Here is a 20,835-nt window from a genome sequence, read left to right on the forward strand (position 1 = left end):
AAAAAAAAAAAAAAAAAACACATTTGGTAGTTTCACCGTTTTGTTTAAATAATTTGCGCACCATTTTAAGCGGAGGTTTCGCTAAGAGGGGAGAATGAAGCAGGCGAAAGAATACCCCGTAGGTAGCTTCCTCATTTCGTACAACAAAGGAAAGAATTATTTTATAAATTCCAGATGGGCAGTGACGTAGCTCCATTTCGGCGTGGTTGTATGGCAGAACTTCGCTTCATGTCAACGTGAAGTTGTCATGAGGGATAGGATGTAGCACCATCACTATCACCACCCCGGAGGGAGAAAAGCACCTCATGTGGGTATAGACTCCATTTGTCCACGCATTCCTTCTACAGCCCTACTGGGCGTGGGTCGAAAATGTTAAAGAGCGGCTGTCCCTAGCAGATGAATGGGACTCAATTCCGTTCTGCGTAGCGCCCGTGAATTTATCAACAGCGGATCCAACAGACATGTCGACGAGGCCCCCTTGATTTGATAAGACTCCAGAATGTATAGCCGCTTTGCATAGAGCAGAAGAAGGAGCGTATACATTTGTACCCCAAATTTTACCCTCCATTTTGTCACAGCCTGATGGGCATATGATTGTTCGTTTTCCTCCAACAGGTAAGTTTAAAAATAAGTGTCCATTAGAAGAGCAAGTAAGAATATTATCGTCATTTTCAGGGAAAATCGAAAAGGATCGTAACTGAGATTGTCTTTCCGATTTTGAAACAATTCCCATGTGTCCCCTGGCTGCCTTATATTCAAACAACCCATTCACAATTCTGAGAATAAAAGTGTTATTTTCTTCTCCATTTTTTCTGTTAGGTGTGTATACCCCGGCATGTATGGCTGCTTTGCATACGGAGGAATCTGGAGTGTAGTAGTTGTTGCTTCCTTTTACAATAAATTTCGATTTGGTACAGTTATCCGAGCAGTGAACCAGAAACTGGGATCCGATTTTGCTATTAAACTGGTGAGACAAAAGATCATCTTTACAGGATAGGTTGATTTGTTCTCCATTTATTTGAAGCTCCTTGTTGATGATACTTTTGGGTTTACACGGAGTCATGCATTGTCTTCCATCGACCGTTTTTCTGTTGCTGCCACTTTTTTTCTTCCCTCGTTTGGTTTTTCCCACACTGTGGTAGTTGCTATCGCTGCCTAGACTGAGGTAGTCCAAGGAGTGTGCAGCATTTGCCGACTGCTTAATTTCGTCATCGGCTAAAACGAATTTGTACACTTCAACGAGGTGGATACTTCCGATGAAATAATCTGTCGTGGTTTCGTTGGATCTACCAATTATTAAATCTCCATTGAGGGTAAAGTCATATTTCGTCTTCTCCATGGTGAGTTTCTTTCCGTTTACATAGAGGCTGACACTTTTGTTCGTTTTGTTAAATACCACTGCGAGGTGATACGTTTGTCCGATGACTGGCTTGAATTTGCTCTTTAACAAATGAGGGTTACAGTTCTGTTCAATTATGAGCTCATTTTCTTCGTTCACTGAGATGGAGATTCCATCACACAAGCTGTGAGATAGTAGGGTCCTCCAGTTTCCTCCTCCCCCGCTCAAAGTGAAATAAATGATGAAGGTAAAGTTAGACAGACTTCTAATATACTTCTCGTTCGGCAAATTGATGCAATTAACGAAATCGTTTTCTTTTCCGTTAAATCCGGGGAAGCCTGTTGGGGGTATCCACTGGAATGTTGGCTGAGTGGCTAACCCTCTTCCGACTAGCATCCCATTTTGTCGCTGAACAATGGGGGGCGCCAAGAGAGAAGGTTCTCCACGTTGATCAGCCAACCCGTCACCATGGGAGGACTCTCTGTCTGAATTTTCTTCTTCATATTTGTGGTTGCTCTTTCGTTCCTCTTGGATGATAGACCTGGTCGGGATACTGACGCTGAAACTTTTGGACGTTCCAGTAAAGTCGTGCGATTCGACATTGTTTCGATTCGTGCCGATAAAGTTGTGATTCTTGTGCGATATGATGAGGACGAGGTCATCGGCAACATTGCTTGAGAGCACTCCCGCGTGTATGGCCGCTTTGCATATGGGCGAATCGAAAGTATATAAAAACGTTCCTTTGACAACCCCCACTTCTTCGTCACATTTTTCCGGACAGCTAGCTAAGAAAACATCTCCCACGTGTGCGGCGTTGAGATCTGCTATGGACACGATTTTTTCAAAGCATGTTAACTCGAGTTTGCGCGGGAAGCTCTTTTTCTCTAAATTTAGGAAATGTTTTCTGCCTCCTATAGTTGTGCTTAGATAGGGGGAGCTGTTTCCACCTCCTTGGACCCCCCCTTGGTACTCTTCTTCTTCCCCACCTGAACACCCAATGACGATGTCTTCATCGTGAGAGCAGTAAATATCTTCGTGCGTTTCATGTGCACAATTTTGGAGAGACTTTTCATCCCCCTTGCATTTGACATTTACTGCATTTATTTTGTCAGCATCATGTCCACATAAATTTTCCCCTGCGATGTTTGTGCATAGATGGTGAGAGAAACCGTTTCCCTTTATTCCTGTGTAGCCCAATTCTCTGCAGGCGATTTTCTCTCCTTCCTTTACCCAGCCTTCTGAGCACACAGAACCAAATGCGCCATTGTAAAACATTTCTAATCTTCCAATTCCGTTTGTAGTGGGGGCTCCAGTTATATCGACTAGTCTGATCATCCCGTCGGTAACTGATTCTTTGCTGCTCCCTTGATTTAGACACTGAATTATGACATCATCGTGGTGGTCGACACAATGGGAAGAGTCATCTGCATGGCACTGAAGTAAATTTTTTTCATTTCCAGAGCATACCATGCCAGCACTACTGAAGGGGTACTTATAACCAGCACAATAATTCTGTCCATTTAGGTTGAAACACATTTGCTTAATATAGACCCCATTGGGGAATCCTAAATCTGCACAGGCCCGTTTAGCACTATCATCAGAGAAGGTGAAATTTGGTCCTCTTTTGCACACAGTTCCCCACGTGTTGTCACTACGTCGAATTTCTAATCTCCCCAACGATGACAGTTTTCCAAAGGCATCTACAATTCGGACGTTACTCTTGACATCATCAATGGATTCTAAGCGGTATGTGTAAAAGGAGAAATTCGGTTCGTCCGCTTTGGTAATAACATCGATCGCTTCTATCTGATTTACCTTTTCCCTAACAGCATAGTACTGATTCAAGTCATTTCCAACTGTGACGATGATAGAACCTCCACTTGGGGTTAAGGACCCGTCGTGAATAGCAGATGTGCAGATAGAAGTAGAGGAAGGATGAATGGAGGAACCTTCTACGGAAGCAAATTCTGCATTTTGACAATTCTGTGGACATCTCACTTTGAATATTTGCACCTTACTTTGTAATGCTTGAGGCAAAGTACTCGTATTGATTAAATCGTTTCCCCTGATGTGACAGTCGATGTCTTTTGCTGCCCCGCCATCGACACTGAAATCTGCCCTTATATTAACCTTGACCGTTTTTTCGTAAGGATGTCCAATCCAACTCTTAACATTGAAGACGTAAAGCTTATTGTCACTTTTGATTTTGACAAAATCGCAGTACCAGGGATCATCCCTATTAGCGCTATTGGTCAGGATAATGTCTTCTATGGTCCCCACATCTGATGCTTGAAATTTTATTTTCTTCAGCACTCCAGATGTGAACCCTTCGTGTAGCACTTTGGTATTGCTCCTTTTGTCATTTCCTAGGAGGACAATTTCGACGGTCCCATTCGTTCCTGCTTGGACATCTTTCCCTGTCTGGACAAATGCTGTGTATATTTTATTTCCTGAGAGGAAGTAAGTCGCTTCGGAATTCTTGTCATTTAACGAACCGATGCAATCAAAAACCCAGTACTTGTAATCTTTCCATATGGTAATTTTTTTGCACTTCCAATTTTTTTTTACTGAATTTAATTTTACGTGTACATATTCTGGACTTCCTACATCAGTTGTGGCGGCAAATGTTTTGCTTAACAGACCTTCTTCTTCACTTCCGATGTTGATTTCTTTCGTTTTCAGTCCATACCCGTTGGACATTACTAGGGAGACGTTAGCGTAGAGATCTACATCGTTGGATATCACAGGAGTTGTATGTATCATGTATTTGGAAATATTTTCCATTTCGCTCTGGCACTCTGCGTAGTCTGCCTTTCCAAATTCAAATTTCGCTTTGCACCATTCTTTGGCATGGGTCATCAGGGGGGCTAACTGGAAGAGCAACTGGAGGAGCAGCTGGAGGGCTACCAGCCTTTTCAGGCACTTGGTGTTTACCATTTTGTGGGAGCAACGGATATATGCCTGTTTCGCTACGCTGATGTTAGAACTGACGTTTACCTTCTATTGTGAACACGCGTGTTTGGCTCCTCCCTGATGGGACGGCTACGCATGCAAGGAGGGCACTAAAAATTGGGTGATATATGCCCAGACAAAAAAAAAAAAGGGGATCTAGACAACTGTTGTTGAAGTGAGCTGCTAGAGTTTATTTTGAGCCAGAGAAGATAAAAAAAAAAAAAAAAAAAAAGACGTGGGGCTGAACCACTGAGAGAATGTCGCGAGCCGCTTATAGAAATAGTTAATCAACAAAATGTAGAAGTTGGGCGTGAAGAAACTCTTTTTACATTTGGTTGTGTCAACTTGTTTGCAGTTTATTGACACGCCGATCGGCTGGACATACACATACACGGTGTTTTGTCATCTGTGGGGGACGACGAAAAGATGCCTTACCCAGTTATAGCCGCGCGTGTTGACAAAGGGGCGGAAATATTTTGAACCTTTATTCTTTAGAACAAACAAAGTAAAGAGACAGGTACCACTTTGGGCAAAAATAGAAGCAGTGACGTTCACTTTGGGATAAATCGAAATAGTGACTTTCACTTGGAGTAATAGCTAACTGCACAAAATTGTCGTAGTAGACAAATGGACACTTTTGCGCAGGTTGCTTCTCTGCAGACTTCCGCTAGGTGTGAAGTTTGACAAACTTTGCAAAAATGAAAAAGAAATCGAAGCTGCCTAGAAGCATGCAATTGCACACAATTATGCGTATCGTTAATTTCGCACTTGTGTAGAATTCAAAAATAGCAAAAAGGGATGTCACCTCTGTGTTGGTAATGCCTCTGGGGCGCAAATATGTGGTGTACATACATTTGTGAGTTTTTTTTTTTTTTTTTTTTTTTTTTTGCATACATTGCCTTTTTTTGAAGTCCGTTTGGCGTCTATCAACAAAATGGGGTTGTGCGAAAACGCCCTTTGGATCTTCAGATAGGTACACGATGCGGAACGGGTTAGTAAAGAGGAACCTCCTGGTGAGGAGGCAACGGAGCTGCGGCAGCCAAACGGTGGGGATGCCACGCCCCTGTGTGAACACAAAATGGAACAAAATTGATGCAACACAGAAGAGAAATACGACAGTTAAAAAAAAAAACAAAAAAGAACACATATGGACATCCACACATAGACACATACACATATAGAGACCTCTTTGCGAGAAGGAGTCACAAATGGGCGAATCTAACTAATTGAGTGAGCCCTTCGTCTTGCTATTAATCTTCACAAAAAAATAAAAGGATATAATTTATTGTGCCAGTAATGGCGCATTCCGAACTCCTATTGATTCTTTCCTCATTTTGGGCTCGTAACCTACGGAAAATTGACCAGGTGTGCAGCGTCAATCGTAAAGAGGCGTCTTTTCGAGTTTTTGGAGACCCCTCCTGGTTTCCGTTCGGACACTGGAGTGCACAAAACGGGGGGTGCTCCAGTCTGATCACATTACCTGCGTACAGCTGACCGCACGCCGCGTCAATGGAGAGTCCGAAGGAATTCCTAAAAATTGGGAAAAAAAAAAAAAACAAAAAAAAAAATAAATAGAATAAATAAACAAATAAATAAATGAAAGAAATAAAAGAAGAACATTTAAGCGCTCCCCTAAAAAATGACACTTTATAGGCAGGGGCCAAAGGTCATTTTCATGGAAAGACAAATTGTCTGCTCCACATTCTTGCCATTTTGAACCTATAGAAAAATGATATTCCATGCTTCCTCAACACTTTCTGAAAAGTGTGAATTAAGGGGGAGGAAAAAAAAAGAAAAAAAAGGTGCTAATGGGGTATAAAATAGACTAAGCTAAGGGGTGTTAAGATGATGGGGTGTTAAGACGATGAGGTTACCTCGAACTGAAGGATTCTGTCTTCCTCGTCCACTCTGTGGAAGTTCTCGTCGACGTTTTTTGCTGAGGGGGGGGAGAGGGCCCATGGTGGATATACAAGATCGAAGCAGATCGTGCAAACGAGCGAAAAGGTGTTCAAGGGCGTACTACCATAGTAACATGAAAACTGACGCAATAGAGCAATGACGCAGTGACGCTGCTGCTTTATCTACGAAGGGTACCTTTGTTGTAGGGAATTAAACAGACATTGTAGAGGTACCTGACGGCGCGGGGGCGCTGATCTATGTGATTGCAAAGCGCCTCTGCGTGGTCCTTCGAGTCGTTGACATCCTTAAGGAGGATGTAGCTAATCCATACGCGTCTGCCCGTCTGGGATATTCTATTGTCTAGCAAATGAAGAACCTCGTGAAAAGGAAACAACTTATTGATAGGCACAAGTTTGTCTCTTTCTTCCGAAAACGGAGAGTGTAAAGAGAAGGATAAATTGACTTGAGGGAAAAGATCATTTAATTTTTTAATTCCAGGGAGAAGCCCCACTGTGGAAATATTTATACGTCTACTTGATAAGGAAAACAAGTTGACATTGTTGAAAAAATGAATGGACTCAAAAACATGTGGATTGGCTAGTGGTTCCCCCATACCCATAAAGGAGACATTTCTTACATGCTCATTTTGGGATTGAAAATATAAAAGTTGGTCTGTTATTTCGTCTAATTCTAGTTGCCTCTTTATGCCTATCTGACCAGTGGCACAGAATTTACATGCAAAGGAACAACCTATTTGACTTGATATGCACAAGGATTTATGGGAGCCAAAATCTAGACAGGTGGCTTCTATCTTTTCCTTATCTTTACACTCGAATAGGACTTTATATGCTCTATCAAATTTGTATTCCTTCAAAGGTTTTATACTTAGCAAATTTTCACTAAAGATTTTTTTCATTTCTCTTCTTATATTCGTAGGAACATTTTTCATTTTATTTACACTGGTAATTTTTGCCTTGTACATATTGTCCAGTATTTGCTGCAGTCGGTATTTTTGGAACCCGTTTCGCTCGATCATTTTGAGCAGACTGGCGTATCTCCTGGACTTCTCCATGTTTGTTCAGGGGAAGGTAGAGGTATTGCCGCTTCTTCCGGTTGCAGATTTTCACGCAGGGTCCTCCTTCCTCCTTGATGTTTTCATTCTGTTTGTGCTTCTTATCTTTTACGCTGTGAGTCAACCTGTGTGGCGTTTTTTACCCCTCTTTTTTTGGACAGATCAACTGGGGCGGCACTTAAACTGGGGGGCTTCATCGAGGAGAGGCCTACCTGGCAACCTAAATTTCTGCCTTGAGAGGGAGCAACTATGGAGAAACGAGTTTATTGCCTCTATTAAAAGTCGGTCCTATTGGCCACGAAGTAAATGTACACTCTGTGCATTCCTCTCATTTGGGTGTTCACTTCGAAGAAGGTGTTTATCCGGCTAGGGTGTTCCTATCGGCCTTGCAGATTTCTTTGTGTGAACCTTTCTTTTTTTCCCTGAGCGAGGGATGTACACCGTTCGTAATTTAACACAATTCCTACCCTAGGGGGAGTGTCATAGGACCTTCCTCAACCCACTGTTACGTAACCAAATGGATGCAATGTAAGTGTACACGCCTCTAACAGTTGGAAGAAGGAACACCTTTCCGCCTGTCCCCCCCTCCACAAGAAGAATGTACTTCTTCACAACACATAGAAAACGTCTCACCTTATTTTTTACAAATTGGTTAATCGTAAAAATATGAACTGTCGTAGTTCCTTTGAAATACCTTTTGGGGAAAACAGGTCCTGGAGGTGACACATTTTCGCCGAGAGAAAACGACTCACGTGGCGTCGCATTAATTTTGAAAAAAAAAAATTAATTCAATAAACGTGTATCGATTATATTCACTTCCCAAGCGGTTAGCAAAATGATGCGCGAGGAATGTGAAGAGAGGCTGGCGACTTCACATGAAAAGCCCCCCCCCGGCCCATATTCAACATAACGCTGCATTAAAAAACAACGGGGGGAATATTCCCGATGAAGAAAATGTGTTCCGAACGCATACCCATGCTTGGGAAAAAAAAAATATTATTACGCGCCAACTGATGTAAATCCTATTGTAGGAACGAAAGTGCAATATTGACTGGTTGGACTTAGAAGCGTAGATGTGAATGTGAAAAAATGATTCTTTTGTCAACGTGGAAAAGTAGATCAAATTTTTCTGATGTTATCCTGGCAGATGGGGGATATCAATATAAAGAGGAAAAGCAAACCAAAAAGAAGGAAGCGATTTCCACCCCCGATCATACATATATAAGTGTATAACTGTGCAGGCATGCACATTTGATAGATTTTGCACCGGAAAGAAATTGCCCAAGTTGTGCCACATAAGATACGCAATGAGGGCTTTTCATACTCTTGGGATTTTTTTTAACCCCATTATAGTATGTTCTCCTTGTGGGGTGAAAGTGGACGCCTTCCATCGAACAAGGCTGTTATTTTAAGGGGGGTTAACAGAAGGGTCATTTGATGGGGGAACAAAATAGAACACGATGCTACGCCTAGGACAACACATGCACGTAATACCTATGCATATGCATTTTGGCTTTAATTACCATAGGGCTGCTTCCTAGGTGCGTGTAAAATCCGAGGGAATCCTTCCCCCATGACAAAACATATCATCGCCGTGAGATGCCCACCATATGGTCCTCACTCGAACATCACTAGTGTGTGATGTGCAAAGGAATTAAAAATGCGCTGATGCGTCTTATGACGTGATAGGAATGTTATTTCTCATTTCTGCGAAACGTGCACGTGCGCAATGTCCCATGGAACACCAAAATGCTACACGTGTAATGTACGTATATCAGCTGCAAAAGATAACGTCGCTATGGACAGGAAAACTGCTGCTCGTGTGCAGTGTGCATACTGCTTGTAGGTGCTTAGTGCCACGGATGAGGGATGCTGGGACGGGGAGCCTAACGGAGTGAATGCATAAATGTCCCAATTGTGTTGCAGCGCGGTGGTGCTCTGCTGATGGACAGATAGTTCTAAGTTCAAAACGGTTGCACAAATATTTCTATGTTCCAGCAGCGCGGGTGTGGGGGCTCCCTTAGGGTTTTTGCACGTGAACGTATTGTGACTACACACATACGTACATGGCCAGTGTACAGACGGATCCAGTGTGACATACCCATCCCTGCGTCCTCAACGCTGTGTAATGATCCAACATGGTGTCCGTCTCATGGGGGTGTATACTTCAGGTGCGAAAAGAAAGAATTGGGATGTAAAAAAATTAACCTGAACAGATTATCAACGGGAACACTTGCAATTTGACCTTTCTTCATTCCATCTTAGCGGTTAAGTGTTGTAAAAAATGGGACAACGTGGAACAGAGCAGAAAAAAAGGGGTAAATAAGTTAACATGAAGAAGCAACAGAGGGGGCAAAAATGCGCTTACGCATAAATGCATAAATCATCCGTACGTGTGCATTTGGTTACGCAGGTGCGGAAATATATTCACCACAGAAACACGCACACGGGGGGAAAAAAAAGGAACAAGAAAAAGAAGCAAAAAAATGACGCAAAAAAGTCACGCGGAAGGGTGACGTAAAAAAAAAGAAAAAACAGAATAAAGTACCAAAACAAGGAACAGTACGCATCAATTTCGACTTTGTGATGGCCTGAGCGAAGACATCCCTTTCCCAACTATTGAAACGCGCAAATTATTACATTCGTTCACCACTGTACACAGTTCAGCGGAACATTATTTCTACGCATGTTGATCGTTCCGGAAATGTACATATGCGGGTGCACGCATGGGTCAAATATGTGTACATGGGGAAGGCGCACAGAAAAGAGTAACACACGTGGAAACATAAACATGTATATACATAGGTGAACAAAAGCCAGTTTCCCCCTTTTTTAGAGAAAATAAATTGTCACAAATGTTTACTAGCATTTTTGTATCTTTATAACTGAGCAGTAGGTATCGTACAGATTGTACATATATATACATACACGTGATGACATGCTATGTTACGCTTTTTTTTTTTTTTCCTCCTGTGTTTGGAAAATAGCTGGCCCTTTGACAAACTTCCGTCATTCAATTACCACCACTTTTATGTTTGTCTAACGTGAAGTTATAAAATGACATTGTTGTTTGGTACATAATTAAAAAAGTAAGTTTTAATTATGTGCATGTATGTTTCCATGTTTCTTTTTAGTCTTTTCTAACATTTTCCGCCCACTGCGTTGTCCGCTTCATCGCCCATTGTGTCCACCGCGTCCATTACGCCGCTCCCCGCGACACACTCCCTTTTTAATCGCGCTAACAGTTTTAAAAAGGGGTGTACACATGATTACGCTTAAGTAAAAGCATCCACAGTTTTAGTGTGCACAAGAACGTATTCGTGTAATTGCATGCCTGCGCGTGCCCGCTTAAATGTACACAGGTACTCACACGCGTGTATATATGTCCATACTTAAGTACGTACTTCCTTGTTGTCATTGTTAGTAAAAGTAAATTTTGCACTTTTTAAATTTTCAAATCATTTCCGCTGCGCTGGGACGTTATTTATTTTATTTTTCGCGTGCATCCCCAAGTCATTGCCGCGCTGCTTCTACATCACACCCGTGCCATTTCGCTCCATTTCACTTCTTTTCACTTCCTTTCATTTCTTTTTTTTTTCTTTTTTTTTTTTTTGTTTCGCAGTTCACAGCGGTTATATCTGTGCATACACAATAAGTTTGCACGAATGATAAACGCCTTTTATTTGTGAAAATAAGGGATGTACATAACATCAGGTTTATGAGTGCGAACGTTTTCCTTTCCACATTTTATGCCACTGCTTCGCTATTCGGTTTATGTACACATATATATACATATATATATGTTTTTCTCTTTTTTTTTTGTGGCACATTTGAAAGGATTGTCAATTGAAAATTATCCGTGCGGTGAAAAAACAGCCTGTGGGTTAGGAAGGAAAAACTTAAGAAAGGGGAGTAAGACAAAGTAAAGCGAACGGTGAGGCGGCAGAAGTCATATCAATCGGTTGAATCCACACGCTCTCGAAAGTGTAGACACAAGTGCAAGTATAATCATAAGAGGAAGTATAGGTGGGTTAAACACACCAGTGTAGAGAATTTCAGTGGCAGCAGCAACCCCGTCCAGTTACACAACCTAAGTCAAGATGTGGTTCACGACCAGACAAGACGGCCTTGATGACAATTGTCACAGCAATAGAGGACCATGTTTCCAGATAAGTGGGTTTTTCGGGACGACCCTCCGAATCGGATTTTTCTTGGAGTTCATTGCCCTGACCTTTCTGTTCATGGCGTATTGGTCAAGTGGGGGAAAAGGACTATTCAGTTATGACTTAAAAAATATGAACGATGAATATCGTCTCGATCAGACGTTTAGAAACTCGATAACGCTGTGGTCAGGAGTCTACTTGATAGGGGCCATATTTATCATGTCCTTTCAGGTCCTTCTCGCGGATGATACTTGGTGAGAAGAAGAGAGCGGCGAAAGGGGAGCGGAGAAGAACTGAGGGGCATTAGCGGTAGTACCACAAGGTATATCACTATGTGCCGTGGTGGACGGAGGAGAAACTCGGAATGAATTCACCTCCAATGAAGCTGCGCGTGTTTGCCTCAAAAACAGCAGAAAAATGAAAAATCATAAAATGAATTGCTCACAAAGATGCTAACATAAGGGTGCTGATAAAAATGGCCCACTCAACCCCCAATGGACAGCAATTTTTGGTCCACCCTCCACTCTCCCCCGTCCACGCTGCCCCATCCACACTCCACTTCTTCCATCGCGATAAATTTTATTTCCTGCCCCGCCCGATATACCTCGCCAATAATTTTTATAATCCTGGTTCATTACGTCCCTCTTTCTTCTCCCCCTACTTTTCTCTTCAGTTGGGCAAGAGGCTATCGAGCCGGATCGAAGATTTTGCGACTGGCCTCCTTTTTAGATACCATAAGTGCAACCCTGCAGTTTATTTTTTATTTGTATATTTCCAAATTTTACACAAGAAAATGGTATGTGCACTTCAATGAGGGAGGAAGCGAATGGGTCTTTTTTATTTTTGTTAGGCTTCTCCATGCGTTTTCTTGTTTGCTATATGGTCTCGCCGCGTACTTACTGGAAGTGTACCACGATGAGGGAGCCGGAGACTTGCATGCGTACATAAACGGTGTGATGTTTGCTTTTGCTGGATTGACAGGTAAAACTGGAGGGGTTCTCTGCTCATCCTTTTGAGCCCGGCGTCAAGTGCGCCTGATTGCAGTTTGGCAGGCGCCAATGTGTCTTCCCCCCATTTGGAGACGCCTCACCTTTGTGTCTTTCCCAGCATTTACGCACGACTAACCTTTATGCCTCCTCTTCCTCCCCCCCTTTGTAGAAATCTTCGTAATATTTTGCAACTCGGGTTGCTACTCAAACTTCCTGTTGTGGTTGGCCCTGGGAGCCGTATCTCTGTGGTCGTACTACTTCGAGCCGGAAGTCAACCACGTTTCCCCCGCGTTACACGAAACGGAGTTAACGAATGACGTGGAACAGCAAGTGGAGAAGTTTTCTCGATACACTCCCTACCCCCAGGACCAGAACCAAAATGCCTACTACCCTGCATAACCCTTTGTCTGCATGAGTCAATTGTTTAAATTTTGTTTTTTTTTAAAATATCTGTCTATAAGTGTGTTCACGTTAGAAGTTGCACGTTAGAGGCTGCACGTTAGAGGTTACCTTGCCCGTGGGTCAAACGTTGAGCAACCCATATGCTAACCGCCAAGCGGCAAAGCCTAAAATGTATTAAACCCAAACGAAAACAAGCAAAGAACATAACGATAAAGTTAATACATTGCACGTGAGTAATTCCGCATAGCCTCCGATGCCACCATATAATTTATTTTTTCATCAATATAACTCTTTATTTGTTAATGTGTGCTCGCACGTATACATGCACCTATGGACATTTTCAAGACAAGCAAGTGGGAAAATCCCCCTCCTCCCTCGTTTTTCTATCTCCCCCCAGAGGAGAACACGGTGTCCATTGTAGAGATTGCTACATAAATTTAAATGCTCAACTTTTGGAAGTAGCTCGGCCCATCTCAACGCAATGTTCGACGTTTGCTAATGGGGGGAATGGATGTTTTTATCTGTCTCTTTTAAGAAGGTGATAGAAGTAACATGCACCTGACTTGAAAAGAAACAGAAAAATGAGCGAAACTGTTCGGGGTCTGTTTTAACGTGGGCGTGTGTTTTATGCCAATCGGGAATGACAACCACTCGGGTGATGGCGCTGCGCCGCTACTTTCATGGCCCACTTAACAAATCAATTTTTTTCCCATCACTACAGTGGAAGTTGGTTCACACTAAATTTAGCAGAGCTGGGAAGGTCCACTTGGTTCCAAAGAGATGGATAAACGGCAACCCAACTAAGGACTCAAACAAAATTTGTGTTGACCATTCCATGTGTTAAGCCGATTGAGGGGATTAACAGAAGGATAGAGCACTTCCTCGGTGAAGTAAAAATGTTAAGCTTCGGTTTGCACATTGCCGTTACGGTAGTTTGTACGTACTACCTTTCTGCGTCATGTGCTACACGTAACAAACGGTTTGGCCAAGCCATTCATGGGAATGAGAAAAAAGAATCATTAAGACACAATAACGCAGAAGTAATCCCATATCTACGTCACAATCTGTGCCAAGCATGTGCTCGACAAGGCCCTGTTAGCTAAACCAATGGAGAAGGGGAAGAAATATATTTATCCTCTTAGGTATGGCTCCTTAAAAAAGGGACCTGAATTCACAGCTGTAGAAGGTATAACTTCTGGTGATTGGAAAAGATCTCCGTTCAATAATTTGCAAAATGGACTAGTAAGGAATGTCGCCGTAGATTAGCAGCGTGGTGAATAGCTCCAAGTGTGTCTGTGTTTTGGTGGGTGTCCATGGTGCTTCTTCCTACTTTTCCTCCTAGTGACTATTCACTTCTGCAGCTCACTCATCTCGACATTCGTTTTCCCATTTTTCTCCTCATACACATAAACAACGATGGAGCTTTTCGCCACAGCCATTAATATGAAGCTTGGAGTGAGCTGCGAAAGCCATGGCTGAAATGCTCCAGTTGCTGACCCGGGGTTAATAAAATATTTCCCTTCATACCGCACAATAGAATTTTTATGTGTGTGTCCTGAAATGACTATGTCGCTGTCGTACTTCTTTTGCCATTGTAAAAGTGCATTCGTGTCCCCCCAAGGAATAATCTGGTGTCCATGAATTAGTGACATTTTAAAATCTCCAATGGTGAGAGAGACATCTTCAGGGAAATCATACTCATCGTCCATGTCTCCTTTGGTTATATGAACCGAGTCAGCAATATTTTTTAGGAGTCCTAAGTTTTCGCGACAGCCTACATTGCCTGTACATAACACATGCTTTATTTTGTCTGTTTTAAGGAGATCCTTGAAGCAGTCGGGGAGTCCTAAGTTTCTCATGGGCGAATGGAAATCTCCGATAAGGAGAACGAGTTCGCCTATGTCTTCCAGCTTTCCGCTCATGTTGGCGCGGTGTTGTAATTCGGTGGGGTATAGTTTGGTGGGGCGAGGCTACTTCTGCGCACGCAGGAATTGGCACGGGGGTATCCTCAGTTTGCAATGACCAGTGATGGACATGACATAGAAACCTTATGGAAAAGCGATCTCGCGTCTGCGTAATCACGTGGAAAGACGAATTCTTCTGATTTATGAAGGAACGCGCCCCCTGAGGTGAGCTCCACTTGGAATTGACCCCTCATGCTCATTCGAAACCCCAATTTTGGTACTTTACTCAAAATGTGCCTTTTGCTTGCACAGGTTCTATAAAAGGGGGAGCGACCGAAATGAAGAGGATATAACGAAGATGCCTGCATGGATGTCCTGATGCATGTTCATATATTTGTATGTATTTCCCCCGCTCCTCTTTGATAATCCAATAGTTTAAGGGGGGAATATGCAAAGGTTTACCGCAGTTTCCTGCCTGCCCCCTCAGCCTGCGAAAAATGTACCAAGGGGGGTAAGAACCTTTGGGCATTTCTTCACGACATGGTTAACGGGATTAAAATTTTAAAACCCTGTTCGGTTCACTTGGGGACATTTTTTGTTCAGAAGAAAATGGATTAGCAACATTTGTATGCTCACCAGGGGTGTAGTAGCTAGTCAAAATTAAGAAAAAAAAAAAAAAAACAAATTCGCGAAAGATGCTTACCAATTTAACAAAAAAAAAAAAGAAAAAAAAAAAGAAAGGAGTGAATGATGAGAGCTGTGATAGCAGAAGCACCTCTGCGGGGGTGATAAAAATTTAGGCTTCACATTATTTGCGAGTGCATGTGTGTACAGATGACAGTGAAGCCACTTGACGTGCACATACGTATGGAAGAGTTGCACGGCGGAGTGCTGGCAGCCCTTCGCATGTAGCGGAACAAATAGAGTGAACCCCTCACCCCTGTAGTGACGCAGGAGATATATAAGAACGGAGCGCACACTTGGTGGAGCGCTTTTACAACGCAAGCTGGTCTACGGACGCCTTCAACAACTTGACATTAATTTTCTTATCGCTGGACAGAGAAACATGAATAGAATCGTTCGGTTCGCACAAATTAGCAATTAAGAAGGAAGCAATGGGATCTTCGATATACTTATACAGTGCCCTTCTAATAGATCTGGCACCAAAATTCATGTCGTAAATATTATTTTCGTCACTACAAATGTATTTAATAACATCTTGTTCGATAATCAAATTGAGGTTTTTTCTTTTTTTAATTCTTTTTTTCAAATCGTTAATCATATTTTGGAAAATATTCACAACATCTCTTTTGAGAAATTGCCGGAAAATAATTTTCTCGTCTATCCTGTTTAGGAATTCTGGAAGAAATTTCTTCTTCAGTTCTTCTTCTATTTCTGGTTGTAACTCTTCGTACCATTTGTTGGTTCGTAGTTTTTCCTCAAAAAGGTCGTAGCTGTTTGGTTGTTGGCTAGGGGCGTTCTCAAGAGGGTTATCACTTCTATGGTTTATCTGCATCATGTCGTCCCCACTGTTGTTGCTCAATCCGGTTGGATCTTCCACCATTGAGTTAGCTACCCCGTTTACTCCTTCAGGGAGTTGGCTCTTGTGGAGAGAAGAATCATTTGTCCCTTCCCTATTTTGCTTCTTACCAAGGTAATACTTAAAGCCCAGATTTGAGTAATTCTTATTGTAGAGCTTGAAATAATCGGTGATAATGTCTGACCCTACATTGGTTGTCATGAAGATAAAGGTATTCTTAAAAGATACTTTATTTCCCTTTGAATCTGTTAAGATTCCATTGTCCAATATTTGCAATAAGACATGTAAAACTTCACCGTGTGCCTTTTCAATTTCATCGAAGAGGATAATAGAAAATGGTTTTTTCTTTACACTCTCGGTGAGTTCTCCTCCTTCCTTATATCCTACATAGCCGGGGTAGCTACCGAACAGTTTGCTTACTGAATGCTTGTCTATATACTCACTCATGTTGACTACGATTAGGTTATCTTCATTGAATAAATACTTGGATATCACTTGGGCGCACAGCGTCTTTCCAACTCCTGATGAGCCACATAGTAGCAACGTGCCAATTGGCTTATTCGGATCCTTAATGTTCGTTATGGCTTTGAAGAGATATCTGGATAATATGTCGATTACTTTTTCTTGTCCGATTATAATTTTGTTTAGTTTTTCCTTCAATTTTATGATTTTTTCTTCCTCCTTTTTGTTTTTTTTTATGTATGATATGGACGACTTTTTGCTGACAATATTTTCGATCACGTCTGACGTGACGTACTTCATGTGCATGTTCTGGAGGTAATTCTGTGCCTCGATATTTCTGTCCTCGTCGATGGCAGCGGGTTTGTCCTCAGCGGTGCGGAGCTTGGCAGGTGGATGCTCCTCACCAATCAGCTGATCGCCGTTCACCTGGCAGCTAATCAGCTGGCTGTTAATCACCTCGTCACCATTCACCTTCCCGCTAATCGCCTTTCCGCTACGCTCATCGCGTAACCTCTGCCGCATGAACATTTCGTACTTGATCTTCTGATACGCGCCGGCCTCGTCCAATATGTCGATGGCCTTGTCGGGGAAATTGGCCGTGGGGAGATAGTCCTCCGTGAGCATAACGATCGATTTGAGGGCATCATTTGTGTAGTAAATATTGTGGTACTTCTCATAGTTGTATTTAATTTTCTTCAGTAGGAGGAGAGTCTCCTTGGCGGTGAAGGGTTTCACAGGGACGCAGTTAAATCGTCTTCTCAGAGCTTTATCCGATTCGATATATTTACTGTACTCTTGAAATGTCGTGGTGCCAATGCATTGTAAATTGTCTGACGAAAGAAACGGCTTCAACAGATTGGAAGCGTCTAATGATCCCTCCCCACTGCCTGCACCAACGATAACATGAATCTCGTCAATAAAAAGAATGTTTTTTTTTCTCTTGTTCATATTGTTTAGCAGGTGTTTCATCTTTTCTTCAAATTCTCCTCTGTACTTGGTCCCAGCTACAATGTTTCCAACGTTGAGCTGGTAAATTCGACAATTGCGCAAATGGTATGGCACTTTATCTTTCAATATTAAATAAGACAGATGTTCGATAATGGCTGTTTTTCCGACCCCACTTTCTCCAATGAGTAATGGGTTGGATTTTTTTCTCCTTCCTAATATTTCTATTATTCTTTTTATTTCTTTTTTTCTTCCAAAGAAATGTTCATGCCCTTTTTCATACGCTGCTTGGACCATATCGGTTAGGCAATCTTTCACATAGGAGGAGCTAAAAAATTTGCTGTTTGACGGGAATTTACTTTCTTCGTAGTTTTTGAATTCCCTCGTTTGGTTAAGGTAGTCATTGTTTAGATTGTTCATAAAGTGGTGATTCGGTTGTTCGTTGTTCACGCTTCGCATTCGTTGGTTGTCGTCTCTATTTTCGGTCGTTTCACTGTGAGAGCCATTTTCTTCACGTTTCTCTGCATGGTTACCATTCTGGTCATCATCCCAGTGGGAGTTACGGCTTGTTCTTCCCGTCGGAGGTGTAGAGTAATTTTCCTCGTCGTAACCAGTTAGCTCTCTCTTCAAATCATTGACGCTTATGTTGAGTTCGCTCAGGTACCTCAGGAATTCGGAGTTCTGATTCTCCTGTGCCATGTTGATGAGGGCGATCAGTATGTCCGTTACATTGACGAACATTTTTTTCCTCCTCCTTGCTTCTAGCACCGCGTTATGAAGCACTCGCTTGCAGTTTTGGGAAAATTTGATGTCTGCCTTTTCGTCGAGGAGATGGCTCGGGAGGTGACTTGGCAACTGGTGGGAGAACTCCTTTGACAACTCCTTGGATACATCGCTGGATAAGTTGTCGGGTGAATGGCTGGCCAACTCGCCTGGGGTGGGCCGATCCAGAGGGGGCGATCCATTGGCTGGGTCCTCCAGATGGCCCGCGTGAGCTCCCAGAATGCGCTTTGCAGCGTCACGGATGAGGTTCCTAGCTGCCTCATCTCTTTCCCCTGAGTCCTCCACGGAGCTGTCAGAATCGTCGGGCTCCGTGGAAATATCACTTTGTCCCTTGTCCAGATTCTTTAGTTGATTTATTTTGTCCTCTATGTCTTGGATGTGTTTGTTGATGAAGGTACTCATCATTTTGTGTTCTCTGTTTGGGTCGTTCGATTGATGCGCTCCTTCGCCTTCTACAGCATCTTTGCTTCTATCTGCGAGACGAAGCTGATCTGTTGGTGTCTCCTGTATTGGTATCTGGTGTATTTGTGTCCCCCATTGTCGGGGCACGTCCCCTGGGGGGGCATTTTGTCTTTCCTGGTTTGTCCCAAAGCTCGTCTCCCCCGCCGCTTTATTCATTTCCTTATTTAACTTGTCCAAAAACGTCGTTAGGGAGATATTGAAAAAGTTTAAAATGTGTTTTACTAAGTTGGAATCAATTCTGATGATGGCAATTAGGAGATGCTTTAGTAGGATTTCCTTCTCGTTATGATTTTTGGCCACTTCTCTGGCCATAATGAGTGCTCTTATACACTTTTCATCATATTCGTCAAATAGGGACACGAATAGCCTGTGGTTTCTTTGCTTGATTTTCCTGAAGGTTCTTCGTAGGTTCAGTGTTCTGCATTTTTTCAGTTGGTAGGTGCTGTTTAGGAAGTTGGGCTGAGTTTTTGTATGTATGGTTACCACAAGTTTGAGCGTGAGCATGGCGAACAGGAGGTAAAGCGCGTTCATTTCCTGTTTGGTTGTCGATTGCAGGAGGGTGGCCACATGGGTGTGCTCAGGGTGAAGTTGTGCACGTGGGGCTAGAGGAGTTGTACACGTGGGGGTGCTTCTCAGCCTAGGTCCCCACTGGCCTGCTTAGCAATTCCGAGTACCTGGCTTTGCCCAAATCACTTCCGTTGCCCAGTTTGGACCCAACATTCCCGTATGTGGCGGAAGTTCGCTCTGCTTGGTCAACAATCCTTCCGCGCACACCTTGGGCCGGTGAATAAAAGCTCCCAAAATTGGAGATGCGAAAAGGTGGGGTTTCACAACTATACAGCATTACATTATTTTGTTTTTCCCATTTTTTCTTTTTTCCTTTCAGCGTGTTTTTTTTTTTTTTTTTTTATCTCCTTTCTGCGGCTAGTTCGACAATTTTGCCTTTAAACGAAAAGCTATCCTTTTGAAGTCAAAATCGGGGGAAGTGCAAAATGAGGCTCTTACATATGCAACAAGTTGGTGGCCACGGGCCGAGAAGGTTCATCTGGATAAACATACCCCCGTGGGGCTTCACCGCAAGGGTGCTTGATGACCAATCTGGTGAAGGCACGTTTATTCTTGCATTTGGTGAGTCACTACCACGAATGGGAAAAAAAAAGCAGCCTTCTTATGCGAACCCATCAGAGGGAAGCGCACCCAAACGAGGTTATTTCGCGTAGCAGCCTGAGTGCATATGCAACGGGTTTTAACAAGCTATAGAACAGAAAAACATGAGAGAAGCTGGGACGAAGAGGGAAGAGGCTATCTCAGGCTTGCCTGGACCCAAGCAGATGAGACGAACCGCTCTCCAAAGAAGCCACTATCCAGACATTACAGGAGGAGACTAGTCAGAAAAGGGACGCCAAATGGTTATTATATTGCCTACCGCCCCTTCGGCTATACCAACGATTGTGTGAGAATAACTACCGTTTTTCCCTCGTCTTGCCCGTAAGAACGTGAAACCCATGGAAGTGCCGTAAGGGTCAAATATAGGTAGGCCACAATTGTGTCGACCCATCCCCCATGCTGGGTGTATTGCTCAGCGGTGCTTTTCTATATTTGTCCAATTTTCCAAGCAGGGAGAGAAGCGCGGGGCTGGACAACGGGGAGGCCATACAAACATAAACTTCATTCGTGGCAAGTGGGGCAAAAGGCTAAAATGGAGATGTGAACCTAAGTTGAAATGGGAAGTAATGGGAGATTAGGCACAATGGAGTACCCAGTCAACGCGCACAGTTAGCGGAAAATGGGGAGAAAAAAAAAAAAAAAAAAAGAGGCGACCCAATGTGTGTGTGAAGTGCGTGTTTCAAGTGTGTTAAGCACAGGGGACTATCTTAATGGGGGACTCTCCCTATAGTTGCGAAACTGTCATAAGAGGGACAA

General features: G+C 42.9%; 5 protein-coding genes across 5 annotated transcripts; 1 reads left to right on the top strand and 4 right to left on the bottom strand.

Moving 5' to 3' along the window:
• Positions 1-349: 349 nt before the first annotated feature.
• C922_03797 (hypothetical protein) lies at positions 350-4,276 on the bottom strand (the record flags this gene model as incomplete). The annotated part of the gene is made up of 1 exon (XM_008819386.1): positions 350-4,276. One exon carries the CDS (start codon positions 4,274-4,276, stop codon positions 350-352), a length of 3,927 nt encoding a protein of 1,308 aa, XP_008817608.1.
• A 1,265-nt stretch (positions 4,277-5,541) lies between these two features.
• On the bottom strand, positions 5,542-7,262 carry C922_03798 (cfr family radical SAM enzyme; the record flags this gene model as incomplete). The annotated part of the gene is made up of 4 exons (XM_008819387.1): positions 5,542-5,821; positions 5,993-6,048; positions 6,166-6,227; positions 6,386-7,262. 4 exons carry the CDS (start codon positions 7,260-7,262, stop codon positions 5,542-5,544), a joined length of 1,275 nt encoding a protein of 424 aa, XP_008817609.1.
• Positions 7,263-11,362: 4,100 nt separating this feature from the next.
• C922_03799 (hypothetical protein) lies at positions 11,363-12,813 on the top strand (the record flags this gene model as incomplete). Its single annotated transcript, XM_008819388.1, has 3 exons — positions 11,363-11,679; positions 12,099-12,406; positions 12,584-12,813. 3 exons carry the CDS (start codon positions 11,363-11,365, stop codon positions 12,811-12,813), a joined length of 855 nt encoding a protein of 284 aa, XP_008817610.1.
• A 1,352-nt stretch (positions 12,814-14,165) lies between these two features.
• Positions 14,166-14,738, bottom strand: C922_03800 (hypothetical protein; the record flags this gene model as incomplete). The annotated part of the gene is made up of 1 exon (XM_008819389.1): positions 14,166-14,738. The coding sequence occupies one exon, from the start codon at positions 14,736-14,738 to the stop codon at positions 14,166-14,168; it is 573 nt and encodes a 190-aa protein (XP_008817611.1).
• A 976-nt stretch (positions 14,739-15,714) lies between these two features.
• C922_03801 (ATP-dependent Clp protease, protease subunit) lies at positions 15,715-19,443 on the bottom strand (the record flags this gene model as incomplete). The annotated part of the gene is made up of 1 exon (XM_008819390.1): positions 15,715-19,443. The coding sequence occupies one exon, from the start codon at positions 19,441-19,443 to the stop codon at positions 15,715-15,717; it is 3,729 nt and encodes a 1,242-aa protein (XP_008817612.1).
• Between the last annotated feature and the right edge of the window lie 1,392 nt (positions 19,444-20,835).

This window comes from Plasmodium inui, assembly GCF_000524495.1.
Source record: "Plasmodium inui San Antonio 1 unplaced genomic scaffold supercont1.17, whole genome shotgun sequence".
Classification (NCBI taxonomy): Eukaryota; Apicomplexa; class Aconoidasida; order Haemosporida; family Plasmodiidae; genus Plasmodium; species Plasmodium inui.